At 38.9% G+C, this 17,077-nt stretch overlaps 1 protein-coding gene across 14 annotated transcripts in view; it reads right to left on the reverse strand.

The window, feature by feature from the left end:
- Positions 1 to 17,077, reverse strand: part of PTK2 (protein tyrosine kinase 2) — a 188,618-nt gene that overhangs the window by 76,062 nt on the left and 95,479 nt on the right. For all 14 annotated transcript variants that reach the window (XM_072925052.1, XM_072925051.1, XM_072925050.1 and 11 more), the window contains one exon: positions 11,146 to 11,233. In XM_072925052.1, coding sequence (XP_072781153.1) covers positions 11,146 to 11,233 — 88 coding nt within the window. The remainder of the gene's footprint in view (positions 1 to 11,145; positions 11,234 to 17,077) is intronic.

Below are 17,077 nucleotides of genomic sequence, written 5' to 3' on the forward strand. Positions count from 1 at the left end.
CATGAGGTCAGATCATATATGGATACCTGAATTCCAGAAATTCCCATATCCTTTTTCTAAGAATGTACCTTCATGTACAGCCTAAACTACATCACCTACCAAGTAAACCTGTTCACAAAAACCCTTGGCTAACCTGCCCTCCATCCACCCAAACCAATTACCCACTGACTGATAAATTCTATTTCATTAAACTTCATTTTTTCTCTCCCCCCTGAAACTACAGATTAAATTTTTTGAACCATTTCAACCATTTTGCATCACCAGGAAATTTCAAAGCCATTATCCTCCTATTACTTGAGGTATTCAGACACCAAGAAGAACTGGTTGTAGCAAAGCAGCTTTTCAGTCCTGACACACAAAACCTTCACTCACAGGAACGATGCTAATTTAAGGCCCAGTGTATTATGATCAAATGTGGATTCATTTATCTTCACAGCTCTTTCACTTTGCTCCAGTGCTTGACTTGTTAAACTAAACGGATTAAGAGCATCTCCAGTTTCTTGCAAACATGATTTTAAAACGCTGCTAGCCTCCTAGTCCATAAATAAATAAGCAACATTACCCAAATATTTAAAGTTTGGGTTTATCTCCTCTTGCCCTGCAGCTTGTGAGCTTTCACAAATTCTAGTCATGTTCCCAGTTTGACTCTGTTACTACAGACATCAGATATTGACTAAGAAAATGTAAAACACCATCCCCCATTCCAACAAAACTGAATAGGAAAAACAAGTATTTTTCATTATATACACCTATTTATTGTAGTGATTAAATTTTCTGAGTTATAAAAATATTACAGGCTTCAGGAAACCTGTGATGAGAATCCAGTGGCCTGGATTTAACAGTGTCCTACTATGGATAGCTAAAAGTTCTTGATTTTTCCCTTTTTTCATAAACCTGCCTGCACACATTCTTCTTTCAATTTCAGCAACGAAAAAAAAAAAAAAAGGCAGATTCAATTTCTACTACCAGAATACCAATGAGAACCTCTCTTATCACCTTTAATTTTGCTTGACTATTCTCTTTGAGATGGCATCAGATCAATGCATGAACTAATGCCTGTGCAGAGATTAGATAAGAATTTCACAGGAGGTTCAGCACAACCTCCTAAGAAAAAAGCCTGAGCAAATATTAAGTGGAAGAGACATAAGAGATAATTTAATGGTAATTAAATGCATTGTCACAAGGCAATTGAATAGTTTTCCAAGAAGTCTTTTGTGCTTGCTCGATTATAACTTTTATTATTATTATTGTTAATATAATTAAATGAGAGAAATGAGAATATTTTCTGGGTTAGACAAACAAAGGCTCCATCTTCAAGAGCACAAAGCCTATATACATACAAAGGCACAAAAACTGAACTCGTAGAAATCTAACAAAACCTATCAGGATTTTTCTGCTGACTACAAATTCAGAAGTATGTTAAGAGAGAGAATGAATCCTTCCCTGTGGGGTTTGGAGATCCTGTTATCTGTGAGCTTGTCACACTCCCTGGTAGACCTTTGGCTGCATCTCCTATGGCTTGGAAATGTAAGTAACTGTGCAACACCTGGAAAAGCTGAAGAATACATCTATTTATATATACACAGATATATAAACACAGTCATCCTAATAATGGCACTGCTGCCATAATCTCCTCTGCAATTTCATTGTTCAGAATGGGATCTCTCCAAAGGCCAAACCAGTAAAAAAACCTGTAGGATGCTATTTAATACACCTTAATTTTACCTTGTTTGTAAGACAAAATTGATTAATATAAACTTGTCACACAAATCTGGTTTTGAAAAAGCCACCCCAAAAAACCCAAGTGGCCAAACAAAAAGTCAAAACAGCAATCCTTGATCTCTTTCTCAAGCTCGACAAAACCTTTAAGGTGCTCTTGCTAAACCTGTGTGCCACTACATCATTTACACCCCATCTGGAGACCAGATGCTCTGGCAATGATAAAGTGACATGAAGTCTGTATTTATCTCCAATACTTTATGGTCACAACGTTACAGAAATAAAAATGCATAAAGATCAACAAGGCTAACACTTGGATTGACACCAGGATTAAGAATTCACTGACAACACTGCTAAAATCCTGTATACTTTTTATTTGGTAACATTAGAACCCAAAATATGATGTTTGAAGTGAGTCACTTGAGTGGTGTATGTTGCTCGTAACATATTTGCTTCCACTGACTTACTCACTTTGTATTCCCACACAATGTGCTTATCTCAACTCCCTGAGAAAAATATATTGGAGAACAGTTTAAAGGAGGAGAAGAGACAAAATTAATTTATTGCTGCAAACTGCTGTGCTGATTTCAAGAACCTTTTCCCTTGGATTTTTTTTAGTATGTTCTATCAAGTTTAAGTCAGATTTACAGTCGAGCAGGTGCATGCTTTGGGGGGAAAGGATTAGTCTACTTAAGTTCCATTAAACACGGAAAAATGGAAATAAAAACTGCTTCAGGCTTCCAGGCAAGTACTACTGCAGTGCCAGGGTCAGAGGAAGCAACTCTACCGAAATTTGCTCATTCACGGGGTGGCAAATCAGAATTAAAGTGTGACCTAAACTTCACATTTGGAGTTGACTTCTCGGCCACAACAGCTACGAACAGTCTGATACAAAGAAGGGCTGCAGTGGGAAAAATAGGAATGCCAAGTATAAAGGCAACTCTCAGAGGCAGGTAAAAGAAGTCTTTCACATGTTCTGATAACATAAAAATTGAAACAAATTTGTCATTGCCCCCACATACAGAATACACATCACCCACCATCAGTGAATGAATGCTTAGAAAGGGCAGTAATATCCAAAGAAAAAAGGATTTTGAAATCCAACACAATCCTACACCATATTTCCTGATTTATTACTGCCCTGATATTCAGAAACAATTCACTTTTTAAAAAATACTTTTTATTCTTAACAATATTTTTCTTTTATTACTCTTCTTTTTTTAGCCAGAATAGAAATCTCTTTTCTTGGGCACTAAAAGTTCAAAGATACTCCTAAACCGCAACAAAAAGAATGGAGGTGAACACAATGTGAACTAAAAGACTTTTCCAACATGGAAGAACTGGGCACATAAACACAAGCTCAGTTTTATTTATGATGTCAAGACTTATGAAATATTTGTTCTTTTACTTGAATGGGGAAATTACTGATGGTGTCACTTCTAACTTCTCAAAATTTACTAGAAAATAATGGGCAGTTTCCCAGCTACAGAAATGGACAGCCAATTCCAGATGGAACAATTTAAAATAAAAATTGAAAACAGAGGAAAGCCCATGTTTGTGAGGATGGAGAAATTAGAGAACAGCCCTATGCTATGATTTAAGGAGAAATCTATCACTGGCCTTGTATTTTCTATACCAGCTGCTACTTTCAAAAGCCATCTGCTTCGTTTTCCTGCACATGAGTTCTTTATGCAGCTGCAGTATTTCAGAAGGTTCACCCAGGCTGTCAAGCAGTTCATAAAAACACCATGCTGGATTTAGATTTCTTTATAAAGAATAACAGTAAAATAATTCTGAACTTGGCAAATGTTTTCCAGTTTAGGGATTTTTTTTTAAAGCTATTAGATACTGCGTCTTAAAAAGATATTTTAGGTTTAAACTTGTCTACAGCCTTATAATTTATTGCATAAAATTACCAAAACTTGACATTGAATTTTCATGTATAAATACTGTGGAAATTCTTTAGAAACAGTATTATCAAATGGTGTCTCATAAAGGGCAAATACCAATAATTAGCCACTACTGGCTTTCCCAGCTTAGTGTTACCAAGAAATTTCCCACAGGATAAACTCCAATTTTTGAGGAGGACAGTTTAAAAATAAGCAATCTATTTCTCTTGCTTTTCTCTCAATCTCTATGACCTACTTACACAATTTAGTCCTTTTTTATTTCTATTTTTTTCCAAATTTGCACTGCTTTGAACATTGCATTTGAACAACCCTTCAGTGACTAAGTTCCCACTGAAAAGTTAAGACCATACCCAAAAAGAACCATCCCAACATATGAGATATTTAGATAATCAACCAAACAAAGAAAATGTCTTCTCTAGTCCATTCAGTACATAGCACACAAACAGGAATTACAATCATTTAATGAAGCATGAAAACAAAGATTTACATTACATCATTTTCTCATTATCCACTTGTTCTACACATTTATTTTTAGTTGGTGCTTTTATATATTGGGAAATTATGCACTTCCACTTAGTTGGTGAAATTTATATTAAAAAATGCAACCTGTCTCTTAATTGTCCTGTATATGCAATAATTTATTTATTCTCAGTAACTTCTCTGGATTTATTTTTAACAGCTCAGATGTGTTCTAGCAGTTGCTTTTAAATATTCAGGTTTCTAACTCTGGAAGGTAATTTGGTGTTAGGTTTTGTATGTTATAGTTCACCCTCAGCCACCAAAGAGTTCAACTAGATCTATCTTTGTTTTACACCAACACACAACACTTCTGGAGACACCCATCTCACCAAAATCCACAGAAATTATTCCTGCAATTCACCAGTTCCAGCTTCCGTAATAAAAGACCAGAATATCTCAAAATATCCATGGGAAAAGCAGCCACTTCAGCAAACACTTTTGTGACCAAGACAGAAATCCAAGCATACAGCTCATTCGTTTTCCCCACTATTTCCCATTCAAAATTAAAAACGTTGCTCTGCTCTGCACCTGCAGCAGGTACAACACACAATTCCACCCCAATCCATGACACAATTCTTCTGTGCATCCCACCAAAAAGAATTATCTCAGATATTCTCTGCTTTTAGCTGTATTGCTCCTTGTAGTGTTAAACACACCACAATGCATGACTGGGTTAATGTGGAACAGTCACCCAGTATAAATTTTAATATCTGTAAGGACCAAAATGCTCCTCCATCCTTGTTTTCCAGGTTTATGTAGGACACCAAATTTTCATCACTACAAAATCAGCTTGGAAGAACAGGGTCCCAACCTCACTACTACAGCCTCAGAAATTTGATGCAGCATTAACCCTGAAAGATTTGTGCCTCATCTGCTCTAAATGAAGCCCCATATGCACAAAAGCCCCCAATGTCTGCTTCTAATGTCATCAGTATTTTTAGGAGCCACCTTAATGATCATATGGTAGTTTTTAAAATACACACAGGAGGGAAACACATATGTGTTCCCACCCCTATTTACCCATCTGATAGTATTAAATTTGCTATAGGAGGAAAGTCAATATTAGGGAAAATTAGGGCTTTGGGCTCATCTAGGGGAGTTAAAAGCCCAGCTCCAGTATCAGGATAACATTCATCTGCCATCTGCCCTCAGCTGCTCCTCCTCTTCGTGTCCCAAGGTCACAGTCTCTATATTATCTAGGGGTGATCTTTGACATCTCTAACTAATTTTGGAAGCTCCTCTGTTAATAATAAGGGCATTAGAGATGGGCTGGGGGAAACCAACTTCTGACAAGGCATTGTTAGGGGCAGAGCAGCTAAAAATGATGCCGTCTGTCTGAGTGGGCAGAGCTCCAGATGTCACTGCAGGAGCCGCTGCTGCCTCGCAGCCCTTCCACAAAGTAGGACTGGGCTCTTGGGAGCTATAAAGAACTCAACCTACTGCACAAGCCTTGCTCCCAGCTCATTTTATACTTCTCCTTTCCAACACACAATTTTCAGTTTCCAGAGAGAGTCCTAACATCAGCGTAAATCAACTTTTCTGTGGCTTTCTTTTTGTTGTTATACACAACTTACTCTGCTAATTGCAGTAACATTTTGTTCCAGACTACTAAAGAGACATCCGTCCACAGAAACCTGGCTCTAGCATTTTCAATTTATCAGGCTGAATTATGAGCTGTTTGAGAAAAGCCCACAAGGAGGATTTTCACTGCTCTGGCTGACAGGTGGAAATTTTAAATCAAAGCAATCCTTTCCCTTTGGCCTGAGCTTGGCTGACCAGCTAGGAGGTGTTAAGGAATATAAGGAAGTTTCACACTGCTACCACACAGCACTAAGGGAAAGCAGACATTGGGCACACAACATTTGTAGCCATAGCAGCTCCACGACTATACAAACAGCAGAGCCTAAAACAAGAATGCCAGCATAGTTTGGAGGGTGTAAAACAACTTTTACAGGAGAAAATAAGTACTTTATGGAATACTGTGAATTTCAGCAATTTCAGAAACCTACCCCAGTCAAGGAAATCTCATTTTTAATTTCCTTTTCAAGCTGTAAAGAGCAGACAGGAGAGGTGCAGATTCATTTATATTTGTATCAAAATACATATTTTTAATATAGTTTCAATCAGCTGCAGTTCTTATATTGCCACCTCCCTGTAGGACACAGTTTATGTCTCAGCCTTTAACTCTTCATGAGAGATCTGTTGGGTTTTGGGTGGATTTTTTGGTTTTGTTGAGGGTTTTTTTTTTGTTTTAAATAGGCTGCCAGCATCAGGAACAACACCAGCTTTTCTCCCAATGTCCTTCATTTCCTTCAAAGCTTTTCCTGTCAAAGTCATTTGCTTTAGGTCTCCTATTTTTATTAGGGTGTAAGAGATGTTGTTATTTAATTAGGTTAAAGAGTCTAATTCCCAGCCTGCATTTCAAATTACATCTCATGCACCTAAGCCTTATAAAACTTTAATCATTAAGTTAGAACAGTAATTGCCTGGCCTTAAAATTTCCTACATGTCAGGAACAGAATTATAAAAATAATTTAATTTGAATGATGTATTTATCTGCCACAATATAAAGAGGTATTTCATTTAATGAAATACCTTTTGAGTGTGAACATAATCTTTACAAACATTACAGAGACAGAGAAAAGTGCCAATTGTCCACGTGAACTTTTTCTCCACTTTTTGAGAAGATGGTTTTCCCTTCTTTTTTGTTAATGAAAAAAATTATCTTTTTTTTTCTCTTTTCTTTTTGAAAAGAGTTTTCTTATGAAAATGAACCTGCAGTGTACTTGTCTGGTGAGATACAGAGCCCTCAGAATTCAGCTTCATTTTTTCAGGGTATCATTGACCTGCCCTAACTTCGAGATCATCCCCTGCTTGCAATTTCTTCTTACACAAACTTCAGTTAGTTTAAAAAAGTTCGGTTAATTTTAAAAAGTAAATTCAAAACACAGTTCAGCCATGTGGTCTCCTTTATTCTATTTCTCAACATCTCCAGGGTAGCTCTACACTGCAGACTAAACAAGGCAGCAGAGAAAAATTCAACACTGATACAAAAACCTTTTCTTGTTCACTGGGATCTAAAAAAAACCCCAAAAAGTTACTTTAAAACTCTTCTGTTTGAAGCATGAGGACAGCAACAATGGAACAGCTGATGCCCAAGAGCTGCCCCCACCCCCTCATACAGATGCTTACTCCCTTTTCATCAAGGGATAAACCATCTCCAATTACTCCAAGCTAACATGTTATTCAAGGATAAATGTGTGCAGGCTCTTGTCCCACAATAAAAGGAAGGCAATTCAAGTAGCTTACGTCTGATTCTCATTACATGAATGTCTTTAAAAGCTGTATTCTATCTTGATTTGAGATATGGCTTTCGTTCCTCACTGGGCTACTAAGGCAAAATAGAGGAGCCTGTCCCCTTTATTTCCACTTCCCAACAGCCATGTCACTGAACACAGGGAAAGCAAGGCACTCACTAGGAATTTCACCAACACTTATTTAAAGCAACAGAAAATATTCCCAAAAAGGACAGGAAAATGGTGAAATCTTATCTCATTACTAAAAATTAGATTTTTAATTCTCCTTTTGTACCTTTATGTTTGTTTTCTCTGAAAAATGTTAAAAAATCATACAAAAACCTTGGTATCTTCACTACAGATTTATAAAACAGTCAACGAAACACCCACAGACACACAAAGGATGCCACTTCTAGGTAAATTTTAACTTGCAGTATATTTTTATTCACTGTACTACATATTCAAGGTTTTGGGGGTGAGATTAGAGCTCACTGTAGTTCAGATTTGTGTATTCAATAGCACAGGACACAACTGAAAGCTGGCACATAAAACCTGTGCAGTGAGCATCTGCCAACTGTGGAGACAACCATAAATCTGGCTTTTCTTGGTTTTTGAATACTTCAGCCTCACAATTCCAACAGCACTGGGTGGGATCCAATTTGCTTAATTTGGCTGAAACTGTAAGCAGTTGGGCCCAAGGGAGTAATGCAATCCAGGCAGAATTACCACTAAATGCTCCACAGACTGAAAAAAGAGAGGACACCCCTGAAGTCCTGTCACCCGCTACCTCTGACACCTGCCAAAGAGAGCAGTAACAAAACAAAAAGGCACAGTTTCAGCATTGGTTTGTTGATCAGAGCCCTCAAATGGAATGTGAAATGACATGACTAGAACACACAGCTCCTCCAGTGAAGGGGAATGACCTGAAGATCAGCCTCTCCCCATCTCTGCCCTCAAAGCTGAGGCACAGCCTGAGCACAAGAGGCACCTCATGGCATCGTTAGTGGGACTGATTCTGATGTTGTTAACGAGTTGTGTGGTTTCCCCCTGCTCCCACACACTAATTTTAATCCCTTGCTGTACAGATTGCAGAATGAAAGGTCTCATTAAGTGCCCTGCTTTACACTCCCAATTAAGAGCAGCTCACGCCCACCGCAGATGGCAGAACGAGCGCCATGATCGCAGCACGTCAAGCCACAAACAGCTCTGGGCACAGGTTCTTGATTTGTTCAAGACTCTTGAAAATGAAGAATAGCCAAAACCAAAGAAAGGTCACAGCATCCTTAAAACAGTTAAAAATGAAGGAGAAAATAGTGATTTCACATATCAAGCCCAAGCTGGGAAGCCTGAAACGCAGCAATTTGCACAGGGCAGTGCACTCGCTGCAGTGAATGGGAGTAGTCATGCATGTGAAGGCACAAACGTGTGCCAGCTTTGGGTTTAACAGCCTGGTAATTGTGCTTTGGGTGAGCTGGGTGAATAAACCCTGTCTGTTGACAGTGATTAAAGTAACATTTTGTTATCTTTACAAAACGTTCTGTACTTTTCCATAGGATGAAGCTCACTTGAGGATTTAAACTTTCTTTTTCGACAATACTGTGGCTTGCAACTCAGATTCAAGAAAATCATTAAAATGCCAAAATCCACGAGTGACAGAGGAAACCATGTTACTTCTCCTTCTCCATGAACTTTTTAATTTGTTGCTATACATTTTTAGTAAGACAACGTGTTTGGATACTACCAAGTTAGCAAAAAGGTTCCCAGTCTCATCCTGACCAGAAAGTCACAGGCATCTGGTCCTCACAAAAATCTTTTTTACTCACTTGTAACATACAAGACAGCAATTTCTTTGAGTTTCACATTGAGAAAAGCCAATTTGACAACAGAGGCATTGTTTCTGTCAGATTTTTAAATTTTTTAACTGGGTTCTACACTCCTTATCTCTGACAGTTGCTGCTGTGCAGAAAGCTCAGGATATCTATGTATGCATGTATGAATTCTGTACATTCTGTTGTTCTTGCCTACACACAACATGATGCATCTGACTGAGAGCAGTGGTTAGCAAAAGAAGATGTTAAAATATTGCAGAATGACACTGAGATAGAAACAGAATGTGAAAAATCATCTTTCCCTGGTTTTTTATCCCCCACTCTGCTGTAGGCCTGGCTTATGATGCAGTGTTACTGCTTAAATTCTTCTCTTGCCTTCTTTTCATATGTCACTGCTGCTGCCTTAACACTTTACCACATAAAAGTTATTGTCCTAGTTTATCCAAGAGGACAAGTGAAATTTATGGAGCAAAGTAGAATCATGGATACAGAATGACAGCTCTGGCAAGTTCTGCACCTGATTTCCATGACAATGGAGACCCAAATACCTTACAGCACCCCAAAACAAAGAGCAGAGACTTTTAAAGAACTGGATTCAGAAACACCTCACTGTAAGGTGAAAAAGAAAGGAGAAGGGAAAATAAATGGGATGGTGTGCAGAGCAAGGAGACAAGAACCTCTCATTTTCATTTTATAACAGCACTGGGATTCAGGGCACTGTCAGATACAGGCAGCTGTCAGCTTTGCCTATTGGTCCCAATGACCTTCAAAAACCTTCTATTCTGAGCCCTTTGTATCGTTTGTAATGATTTCTCCAAATTTAGCTAGAAGTTAACAAATATTCCTCTGGCATTTCAAACTCCTTGCTTTAAAGAAACAGCTCCCTGAGGCAGAAATGAGAGGACACTGCAGGCTTGCCATGTGTTGAACAGTGAAGTGAAGAAGTTCAGTTATTTTGGAGCTCATCACTCACTTTTGCATCATTGGAAACACAAATCTCCTGTGTTTAAAGCCAGTACGAACTAAGTTCCTTGCTGCTGAAGAAATAAAGGAACCTGATTTTGTTGTACAAGAGCCCCTGGCAGTACTACACTAAAAACTCACCAAAATTCAGACATTTTAGGCTGAATCCAGCATATCACACAAATCACTTAAACTAGAATGTGAAGTCCAAGGAAGCAATGCAGGACAAGTGTCTTTTCAGAAGTCAGCTTCATCATAAATCAGTACAAAAACTGCATCAAACATTAAAAAAAAAATCAAAAGTAATTTACCTAAGACAAGAATGTGGTGTGCACAATTGTGCTTGCTGGAGTTAGGGTAACCATTTTAGTCCTGACTCCCCTAAAAACGTCCCAAGGAGGTTTTATTTTGAGCTTGTTGGTGCAAAAGCAGATTAAAATAATTTACCTGAATAAAATTAGAATTCAATGTTTAATTTATAGAAACTTTGACTATTACACAGTTTTAGTAATCCAGAAGATATTTTAAATCCAAGAAAATAACCCAAGAGTGTGAGTAGAAAAAGAATTTGATGGTTTGTAGTGAAATTGTCACTTACTTACACTTCCAAAAATGAAGAAATTCATCAGTTTAATCAAGTGTGAATTAACTGTAAGAAGCCAGTGGAACAACAGACAATTTTATCTGAGTTAGGACAATTATTACCTACAGAATCACCTTGGTTTTGGAACATATTCCTCATCACTTCTCAAGCAGAAAAGATGCCATGGGCTTTGTGCCCTTTCTGCTTTATATAAGCAACCTGAAGTTTTTTCCATTTTTCTGTTTCTGCAGTAATATGCTACCCATATAAACAAACCCAGAGCTTTCTAAATTCAGCAAAAGACAGAGCAGAAGAACTGAACATACCTGCTGATAGAAAAAATTTAGAGTTGGTTTGTCCTCGGTGAATTGGTTTAGAAATCCTTTTGGCAAATACCGAATTCTCAATTCATATCTGAAAAGCAAGAAGAAGAGACTGTTGAGCAGAATTAAGATTTCCTCCCAACATTCTTAAAAATATAAATAAACTCAAAATAAACTTGGAAAACTAATGGAAATCTTCCTTTTTGATTGCTCAAGAGAACTAAACTGGAATTTATCTGTAACAGACCTTTCACAGAGATGTTCACAAAGGACCTTTGTAACAGAAGCAAACTTGGAGCCTCGCTGCCTTCTCAGAGCTTCAGAGAGGACTGAAGCATCAAGACATGGAGCAGATAAGCTCCAGATCCATGGGAAGGGAGGCCCCAGTTAGGTGACAACAGATGAGCTGCCAGAAGCACTGACATGACCCCTGGCAACAGCTTTTATCTCTGCTTCTCACAAGCAGGGACTTAAAACACTGATCCTGCTGCTCCAGGAGTGACAATCAGTGTCACTCACCAGGGAGCCACATCCTACAGGAGAGCAAGGAACAGGACTCTGCTCCTTCTCTGATCTATGCTCCAATGTTCACCTCTGCATTTTCCATAGGTTTTTGAAGGGATTTCTCTGTAAAATGTTCTCTGCTCCCTTATTCATCATCAAGACACATGCAAAAGCCAAACAGTTTTGAACCTGGCAGTCATATTTTTAAAGGTAATTGTATATCAGAAGTGAGGGAAATTCAGAATGAGCCTTGACCCACGACCTACACCAAATCTGTATCGCTTCTCAAACCTTAACTTCTGCTTTCAGCCCCTAAATTTAGCAATATTTCTTGTCATAAACTTCTGCTTTCAATCCCTAAATTTAGTGTTATTGCTTGTCCTGTGGTAACAGCCTACGGTGTTTGACACAGACTGTTTGCTTCCTCCTCTGACACATTCCTTCAATGAAAGTCTGATAATGAATGTCTCCATCCCTTGGGCTGTGCCAAGACAGCATATCCTAACACACACTCTTAACAGTACTTCCCAAAGTAAGTATCACTAGCAGTCTGCCCATGATAAGAGCAAATATTACAACATTTCAATCAGTTGGTTTCAGCAGGACAAGAAGTTCTTTTCAGCAAGTGATTTGGCTGCCTGCAAGCAAGATTTATGTGATATTTGGTAAAAATTTACTAGGGGTAAGTGTTGCCTAGGTTTCCACGGCAAGCAAAACTTGCAATATCCCTATTTACTTAGAATTCATTGAAAATACACTGTCCTGCTAGAAATCATTAAAATAAAGGAAAAAATGCAATTTTCCTAAGACAAGAATACAAATGCTGTATACAAACAAAGAATACTAAAATGATGTCTTGCTGTGGTATGGCAATACATTTCATAATTCCTGTGTACAGAAAACACACTGTTAAATTAAAAAGTGAAATGCATGCAGGAGAGGCTGAGAACACCTGACAGAGAGTAGATTTACAGGGGATACAAGAGAGAAATGTTTTACTCTGAGTGGGATGAGGCCCTGACAGAGAAGCTGTGTCTGCCCCATCCCTGGAAGTGTTCAAGGCCAGGCTGGATGGGGCTTGGAGCAACCAGGGATAGTGGAAGGTGTCCCTGCCCATGGAAAGGGGGTTGTGCTCAGTGATCCTTAAATGTTCTCCTCAGTCCAAACCATTCTGTGACACAGGACACAGATAAACAAAAAAACACTCAAAGTCACAGTTAAACTCTCACAGATTACTCCCATATGTAAGGGAACACAGAATCACCTTCTAATGCTGATCAGCCTTTCCATTTCATGATCCCCAGGAGATAACTGGTTATTCACTAACGTTTAGGTGTCACCCAAGTTGTACTTCCAGGTGTTTATGTGTCAGGGAGAGAACACAGCACGAGCACACTGCGCAGAAAAGCAGAGCCTCTCCTGTTTTTTATTCTGCTATATCCACTAAAATCTACTGCTGAACACAACTGCAGAGCCTGACATGGAATAAAACAAGTCTGTGTAAAAGAGTTCCTTCCTTTCCGGGGGCTCTAGAATCCAGTGCATTTTGGAATGACAGAATTGTTAAGGTTGGAAAAGACCTTTATGATTTTCAAGTCCAACCATCAACCCAGTACCACCACCATGTTTCACCACTAAACAAGTGTCCTCAAGTGCCAAATTCACACTTTCTTTGGAACCCTTCCAAGGATGGTTACTCCATTGTTTCCCTGGGCAGCCTGTTCCAGCGCTGGACAATCCTTTCCATCAGAATTTTTTTCTAATATCCAATCTAAATCTCTCCTGGAGCACAAATATGGTGAGAAGCAGCTGAGGAAGCAAAGGAGGCTCAGGGGAGACCTCAATCCCTCTCCACGACTCCCTGACAGGAGAATGTAGCTAGGTAGGGGTCAGGCTCTTCTCCTAAGTGATAGGAGTGATCACTTCATCCTAAGTGATAGGATGAGAAGAAACCATCTGAAGTTGCACCAGGAGAGGTTTAGACTGAATTACAGATCAGAAAATTGGATATTCAATATCAGAACAAATTTCTTCATGGGCAGTCAAAGACTGGAAGATGCTGCTCAGGAAAGTGGTGGCATCACATCCCTGGAGGGATTTAAAGGACATGTATATGTGGCACTTGGGGACATGGTTTACTATTGCCTTTGGCAGAGTTGGGTTAACTGTAGGGCTTGATGACCTTAGAGGTGTCTTCCAGCCCAAATGATTCTGTGATTCTAGGATGCAGAACACCATTTCTCTCTGGGATTATAAAAACCAAAAAACAAACCAAAGAGGAGAATCAATCTCTCTCCTTTACAGGGACGTGTCTTCTTAACTGATCAGCCATGAAAGTGCTGCTTTTTGCAACAGGATCTCATGAGAAAATCAGGTAAGGCAAAGCAGCTCAGCTGGGACAGTCACCCTAAGTGACCTTCATTAACTATTTATAGCCTAATCTCTGCCTGGGCCTGTGGGAATAAAGGAGTTGACTTCCAAAGGCCAACACAAGGATGGGCTCAATTTTCAATATCCTCTACAGTTACTGGCTTTGAAATGCAGCCAACTGACAAGGATGACATGTCCTTCCCCTCAAACCAGGTCTGCTTTCGGAGCAAGCATCCCAGCTGACGATCACTCCCCTTATGTTTGATAAATTATTCCTGGAAGATCACCACTCTGCTTCTGCTCTGCCCCTCCACTGGGGCTCAGAAGCACTGACACACCTCACAAAGGTGGGCATCAAGAGAGCTCACGAGCTGTGCAGTGAAGTGACCCATCCACAGCAGAGTGAACACCACTGAGCAGTTCTTGGAGCTTCCCTGTCAGTAACAAGCACTACACTACCAGGGCAGCTGATGGAGCCAAAAAATAAAGGATGATCCAGCTCTTAATAACTTGTGCCACTGAAAAAAATAATCTTGCCAATCCCAACCTTGCCTCCAGCAGGTTCTGATTTCAGTTCACATCAACAGAAAAGTAACCAGTACAGAGAAGATGAGAACCAAAAGGACAAAGGGGAAGTCTTGTGTGAGTTTAATGAACTGAATCAGCTGGCTGCAGACTTACAGAAATATTAAGGATCACAGAAGGAAAGGAAAGGGACTGGATAACTGGAAGCCAGAGAAGAGAGAAGACAGAGTGCAGCAAGGAGAGGGACAGATCTGTTACATCAACTTGGTCAACTCATTAAACCATCCCCACACATGATCTGGCCTTGTATCCGTGCCAGGGCTTTTCTATCACAGCTACCAACACTCACAGTCCAGGACTGCTGAGCACTGGGGTGTCTCCTACCTGTCAGAGCCACAGCATGGATGTCACCTGGTTACAGGGACCTGCTTTACAAACCCAAACTACAGAGCTACAAGGTGTCTGCCCTGTGGGGAACAGGGTGTTCCAACACATACAACTTGTTATGTGAACCTCTTGATATTCCTTTTGTGTGACACAGAACACCAGTGAAAGGAACAGGGCCTGGCACAGAGCAGTTTCAGAAGCTGTGCCTGCTGTTCAAGGCTCAGTATTACACAAAATGATGAGGGTTGGTGTTATCTATGATTTAAGAGCCCCACATCCTGCTAACCCTGGCTCACCCAGCTGGGTGATGGATTTTATCCTTGTAACTTTTGTGTGCAAACTATTGACAATTCATGTAACTCCAAGTACCTGGACTAGTCCAGAAGAATTCCAAGATGTAATTTCTGAACACTGTGAATGCACTACCCTTTAATTTGGATGATAAAAATAAAATAACCACATGAGGTATTTAGTGGTTTACTAACATTATAGGAAGTTTTTAGTTTAAGAACCATTCCAAGACTACTTCCCCTTCAGTAATCTAAATATTTCTACAAGTACTGTCATATGATCTTAGACACTTCGTGTTTAGGCATTACAAATATGACAGCAGCATGTTGATTATGCACAGCAAATCTCTCTGGGTTTAAAAGGTATGTCAGGCTGCATGTATTTGATAACACATTAAATGACACTTGGAAAGGTATTGAATAATTTACACCTTATCATAGCTCTTTCATGAGCATTTTACACAATTCCTTTCCACAAGCTTCAAAACAATATCTAACTTTGTTTTTAAAACCAATTAAATGTGTTCTGCAATGTGTACCATGCAAGTTGTACTGCCTTATAAAAATGGAATTGACACTAGTACACAAGGTAACAAATTTCTACAACATAAATTATTCACATCTCATCCACCACTTGATAACACCATTAACCACAGAAAGGATTCAGGAATCTCCTCCTTTCTAAGGTGTGATTTCACAATATTATCAATGAAAAACTTATTGTGAGGGAAAATACCTGTGCAGATCACAGAAACAATAAAGTATTACATGCATAAAAGAGAATATGCAACATTCCTGAAACACAGGTTTTAAATATTCCTAATTTCTTTGAATTTGTGGAATTTGTTAAAATCGGGACTCTGAAGAGAATTTACAAACTGAGTATTACCAAATGTGACATCTGCTAGAATATAATAACTCCACTTGTGAGAAATTATGTATAGACTATTTACAGTACTTTTGCAGAAGGTATGTGCATCTTTTAAAACAACCAGCAACTTCAGCACAATTGTGGTTATGAACATAAACCACAGAAGTAGATGCACAATGCCCCTGCAGTCAATAAGCAACTACAGTAATCTATTCTTTGGTTTAATCTCTGTTTGGTTAATTGGTATTTTACAACTCTGAGCTCCCCATTTTCTCTAGTAGACTACTGTGTCTTTTCTGCAAATAAATTTTAGTTTCCTCTTATCTTTCTACCAGGAAAGTGGAGAGACTTTCCCTCCTTTCCTGCCTAAGTGGGCATCACCAGCTTACTCCCCTAAAAAGCTGAAGAAACTTCTTTTAATCAACTAACCAGCATCATGAAAAACCTCAGCAAATGTGCCCAGGCTATGAAAAAAACCAAAAATTCTGCAGCTATCTTTCTAGTGTTCATTGCTCCTGGTATAATTTGAGAAGATCACAGTCAGAAGGAAGGCAGATGTCACTTACTGCTCTAGGTCTCAATATAATGAAGTTTAACAACTGAGAAGTTTTTCAAAAGCAGAGGGATAAAATTATTTTTGACTGCATTTCACTCTTTTCAAATCACATTTCTCCTGTTCAGTCTATAAATTACAACCAGTATTTAACAACATCCTTTTGGCTTTATTTAAATAACAAGATTTATCCTTTTAAAACTGCAGCCATGTGTTTACACCACAACTAGGAAAACCATTCTTATCCTAAAATTTTTAAGTATGACAAAACTTGCAGATTTCAGCACAAATGACTAGGAGATTTCTGTTCCTATTTCATGTTTCCTCTAAATGCCAGGTTTCTCTTCAGTTTGTAAGAAACCCCTTACAACAACAAAAACCCCTTAAAGCAAACAAAATATTGCTCACAGCTTTTAGAGAGATGTTTGGTGGGTT

This window comes from Taeniopygia guttata, chromosome 2, assembly GCF_048771995.1.
Source record: "Taeniopygia guttata chromosome 2, bTaeGut7.mat, whole genome shotgun sequence".
In the NCBI taxonomy this organism is placed as follows: Eukaryota; Metazoa; Chordata; class Aves; order Passeriformes; family Estrildidae; genus Taeniopygia; species Taeniopygia guttata.